The sequence below is a fragment of the Palaemon carinicauda genome, chromosome 33 (assembly GCF_036898095.1).
Source record: "Palaemon carinicauda isolate YSFRI2023 chromosome 33, ASM3689809v2, whole genome shotgun sequence".
In the NCBI taxonomy this organism is placed as follows: Eukaryota; Metazoa; Arthropoda; class Malacostraca; order Decapoda; family Palaemonidae; genus Palaemon; species Palaemon carinicauda.
Genome location: NC_090757.1, coordinates 21,481,193 through 21,486,184, shown reverse-complemented (window position 1 = coordinate 21,486,184; position 4,992 = coordinate 21,481,193). Strand labels below are relative to the sequence as shown.

The 4,992-nt window shown below is 32.5% G+C and overlaps 1 protein-coding gene across 1 annotated transcript in view; it reads right to left on the bottom strand.

Moving 5' to 3' along the window:
- Elk (Eag-like K[+] channel) overlaps positions 1-4,992 on the bottom strand; it is a 686,579-nt gene that overhangs the window by 110,805 nt on the left and 570,782 nt on the right. Inside the window, 2 exon segments of the mRNA XM_068356818.1 lie at positions 625-710; positions 713-757. Of these exon segments, the coding sequence (XP_068212919.1) occupies positions 625-710; positions 713-757 (131 nt within the window).

Genomic DNA, 4,992 nt, shown 5'->3' with positions numbered 1-4,992 from the left:
CCCCTGTTGTTTCCCTACCGTGATGTTGATCCCTACTATCTCCCTACCGTAGGAGAGACCCCGGCTGTATCCCAACCACAGCCAAAATATTTCTACAGCACATGGAAAACATGTTTAAACATCTAAAAAGGAAAATATGTGTCATCTTAAATGAGCACCCATGTTGCATTACGGCAAGTGGGGAGAGAGAGAGAGAGAGAGAGAGAGAGAGAGAGAGAGAGAGAGAGAGAGAGAGAGCTTGGTTGATTGATTTGAGGTCTTTTGGCATCAGAGAGAGAGAGAGAGAGAGAGAGAGAGAGAGAGAGAGAGAGAGAGAGAGAGAGAGCGAGCTTGATTGATTGATTGCATCCGAGAGAGAGAGAGAGAGAGAGAGGAGAGAGAGAGAGAGAGAGAGAGAGAGAGAGAGAGAGCTTGATTGATTGATTGATTTGAGGTTTTCTGGCATATGAGAGAGAGAGAGAGAGAGAGAGAGAGGAGAGAGAGAGAGAGAGAGAGAGAGAGATTTAAGGAAATAAAAACAATTTGAAGATATCTTTCCCAAATCAAAGAATCATAACTACAATATGTATGAAAACAGTAAGGCGTACAAAATGCAACCAGTCAGAGGTGACAGAGGGTACTTACATTATTCAGCTTGAGCTTGTTCTTGCCCTTGTCTTGGGTATAGTGGCCCGAAAGCTGGTAGAGCACAGCACGACTGCGTCTCCGGCATATTTATTGGCGTTCTGGGCCTCGGGGTCCAGGTTTTCGTTCTCGTCTGGAAAGAAGAGGAAGCGTTAATGTTTGATGCTGGAAAGGAAATTCACACGAATTGAAGGCCATTCAGGTGTATTCTGATGACCTACAAGGTGAATTCAGGTGACCTTTATGGGGAATTCAAGTGACCTGTAGGGGGGTAATTCAGTTGACCTGTAAAGTAAATTCAGATGAATTACAACGAGGAATCGCATGAAATAGAAGGTTAATTCAAATGATCTCCAAAAGATAACTCAGGTTAACATACAAAGTGAATTTAGTTGACCTACAAAGTGAATTTAATCTATTTAGTGAGTTAAGTTGACCTACATGGTGAATTTAGTTAATCGACAAAGTGAATTTGAATGAGCTACAAGATTAACTTGGATGAGCTGAAATTTGAGTTCAGATGAAATAGGAGAACTATAAGGTTAATTCATATGACCTACAAGGCTAACTCATATGACCTACAAGGTAATTTCACCTGACCTATATATTTAATAAAGTTGACTTATAAGAAATAAATTTAACCTATCGGTGATTTCAAATGACCAACAAGGTTACTCCTCATGACCAACAAAGTTACATTCCATGACATATACAAGGTAATTCATATGACCTATATGGTTAATTCAATAACCTATAAAGTTACTTTTATTAACCACCAAATAAAAATAAAGTTGACATACAATGTGAATTTAGATAGACAAAAAGATAATCCATATCCCCTACTAAAATAATTCAAACTAGCGGAACCCGTGTAAATTACACAAAATTATATTTTCAATACTAATTATCTTGTTCCTAACCTATACATGTTTGAAAAAAATGTCTCGAGATTAATTTCATAATCTAGGTTATGGAAATTGATAGAACTCAATTTTTTGCCTAATATTTAAAATAAAAAAAAAAAAAGTCAGGTGCTAAAGACAAAATTGGGTAAACTATATAAAATGTGCTTAGGTTAAGTAATCAAAGTCTAATGTGAATTTGTAAGAGTATACCATGAAATTATTTCCGTTTTCTTTAAAGCGTGAATTTGTAAGAGTTTACCATGAAATTATTCCGTTTTCTTTAAAGCGTGAGAGAAAATAAATAACTCACACGCTATCGTATTAATATATAGAAGATGAACAAGGTTAATTCAGATGACAAAAGAGTTAACTCAGTTTAACTGAAGGCTACTTTCTGATGCATTAAAGGTTATTTTACGATGGAATATTTCTTTCTGATGATTCAAAGCGTTGTTCAAATGATCTGTATATAGTTGTTTAAACAATAAAAAAAGAATTCAAATGAACACCTCGCGAATAGTGAATTAATAGTTAACTTTGATAGGTTTAAAGATACTTAAGTGTCCCAAACGCTATTGAAGATAAATTGGAACTAAGTAAAATGAAAGTAAATTCATAAAAAAATCAAGGTAAACTCCTGCGAATCAAGTACAAAGTGGTATTGTGATCGGATTAAATTACAAAACTTCAAATCACAAGTTACCATAAGGTAGCATTAATCGAAATCCAGTGCTCTAACTGATATAAATTATCTGCCATAGCCTCTGTACCATGGTCTTCCACTGTCCTTGGGTTAGAGTTCTCTTGCTTGAGGGTACACTCGGGCACACTATTCTGTCTAATTTCTCTTCCTCTTGTTTTGTTCACGTTTTTAGAGTTTATATAAGAAATATTTATTTTAATGTTATTACTCTTAAGATATTTTATTTTTCTTTGTTTCCTTTCCTCGCTGAGCTATTTTCCCTGTTGGGGCCCCTGGGCTTATAGCATCCTGCTTTTCCAACTATGGTTGTAGCTTAACAAATAATAATAATAATAAAAATAATAAAAATAATAAAAATAATAATAAAAATAATAATAATAATAAAAATAATAATAAAAATAATAATAATAATAATAGCTTCAAATCTAGTGGGTAGAATTTGGCACCCTAGGGCACTGGTACATATGTTTTTATTTTTATCACTTTTAATAAAAGAAAAATATCATTATACAGTATTATGACATAGTGAATATAATTATCATGAAATAAAGAATATAATTACTATGAAACAAGGGGTATAATTATTAGGTAAAAAAGTAACAAATTAAAAGTTAACAAGTCAAAATTTTCATATAAGACAAACCAACAACGAAAGAGACCTCTGCCAAGATGTTACCTGTGTTATAATATCATCCTATTGCCAGGGCTTTACATCATATCTTCCCAAACATAAAAATAAGTTAGAACTTACTTTGTAATAGGTAACTTATACTATTATGGCAGTGATAACACAAGCTGGCTGAACCATACGTTTAAAAATTCTGTTATGCGAAAATGTAAATATCGGAAAATTAGTAAAAAGTGAAAAAAAGTTTCTAATTTAAAAACCGTAAAACTTGAAATGCATTTTACCTTTCCACTGTAAAAACGACATACTAAATTAAATTAGCTTGTGGATAAAAGCCTAAGTGTCAATTAAATTGATGAGTTAATGGACATAATATTAAATCTGATCTAAAGGTTAGTTTAATAATTGACAAACTATGCCATACAAACGATCTGAAAAAAGAAAAATATCATGTGGATATCTCTCTAATCGAAAGTACAGTTGGCTTCATTAATTCCGGTACACTGACATCTGCTTTGCTTCCTATGAAATGTACCAGGATTTACGAAGTCAACTGTACAAGAGATCAACGCATTTTGTGCAAAACATCACATTAATCCATTTACAAAAAAAAAAAAAAAAAAAAAAAAAAAAAAAAAAAAAAAAAAAAAAGAAAAAAAAAAAAAAAAACTCATTCATTGGAACCGTAATGGAGAATGAAAAGGCATTTGGAGTAAGTTTGTGTTACAGGTTCTTAAATTACAATGATTTTATTCGATTTTTGAAAATCAGCGACCACGGAGATTAATTTACTTCATCATTAAACTGGGGATTTCAGGTGACGAAATTTATTCATATCTAATCAGGTCCTATTTCAAAATGTAAATTAGGATGTGGCTAGTCAACTGTCAAAATAGTTTAGTTTATTAAATAAGTTATGTTAGTATTTACTTTGTCATACAAGTTGTGTCACTTTGTAGAGTATTTACTTTATCAAAGCAATTAACAATTTGTTTTTATTTTGTCAACATTTAGTTTGTTAAATCAAAGAAAAGTTTGTATTAAATTTTTCAAATCAGTTATTATTATTACTATTACTACTAGCTAAGCTACAACCCCAGTGTGAAAAGCTGGAAGCTATAAGCCTAAAGGGTCCAATGAGGAAAATAGTTAGCAGTTTTACAGTAATACCAAGTTTGAAAATCGAATTAAAAGTCGTATTTAGTTTTTTCCAATCAGTTTAAATCAGTACATAGTTTCCCAAAGCCATTCAAAGTCAGTAATTAGCTTGCCAAGCCAGGTAAAGGTAAGTTATTAGTTTGTCGAGCTAGGTAAAGGTAAGTTATTAGTTTGTCGAGCTAGGTAAAGGTAAGTTATTAGTTTGTCGAGCTAGGTAAAGGTAAGTTATTAGTTTGTCGAGCTAGGTAAAGGTAAGTTATTAGTTTGTCGAGCTAGGTAAAGGTAAGTTATTAGTTTGTCGAGCTAGGTAAAGGTAAGTTATTAGTTTGTCGAGCTAGGTAAAGGTAAGTTATTAGTTTGTCAAGTCATGAAAATGTCAGTAATTAGTTTGTAAAGACAGGTAAATGTCAGTAATTAGTTGTAAAGACAGGTAAATGTCAGTAATTAGTTTGTAAAGACAGGTAAATGTCAGTAATTAGTTTGGTCAAGACAGGTAAATGCCAGTCATTACTTTGTCAAGCCAGGTAAATGTCGGTAATTAGTTTGTTAAGCCAGGTAAATGTCGGTAATTAGTTTTTCAAGCCAGGTAGATGTCAGTTATTTGTTTATCAAGCCAAATAAATGTCAGTAATTAGTTTGTCAAGCCAAGTAAATGTCAGTAATTAGTTTGTCAAGCCAGGTAAAGGTCAGTAAATAGTTTATCAAGCCAGGTAAAGGTCAGTAAATAGTTTGTCAAGCCAGGTAAAGGTCATTAATTAGTTTATCAAGCCAGGCAAAGGTCATTAATTAGTTTATCAAGCCAGGCAAAGGTCATTAATTAGTTTATCAAACCAGGTAAAGGTTATTAATTAGCTTATCAAGTCAGGCAAAGATCATTAATTACTTTATCAAGCAAGGTAAATGTCAGTAATTAGTTTATCAAGCCAGGTATATGTCAGTAATTAGTTTATCAAGCCAGGTAAAGGTCATTAATA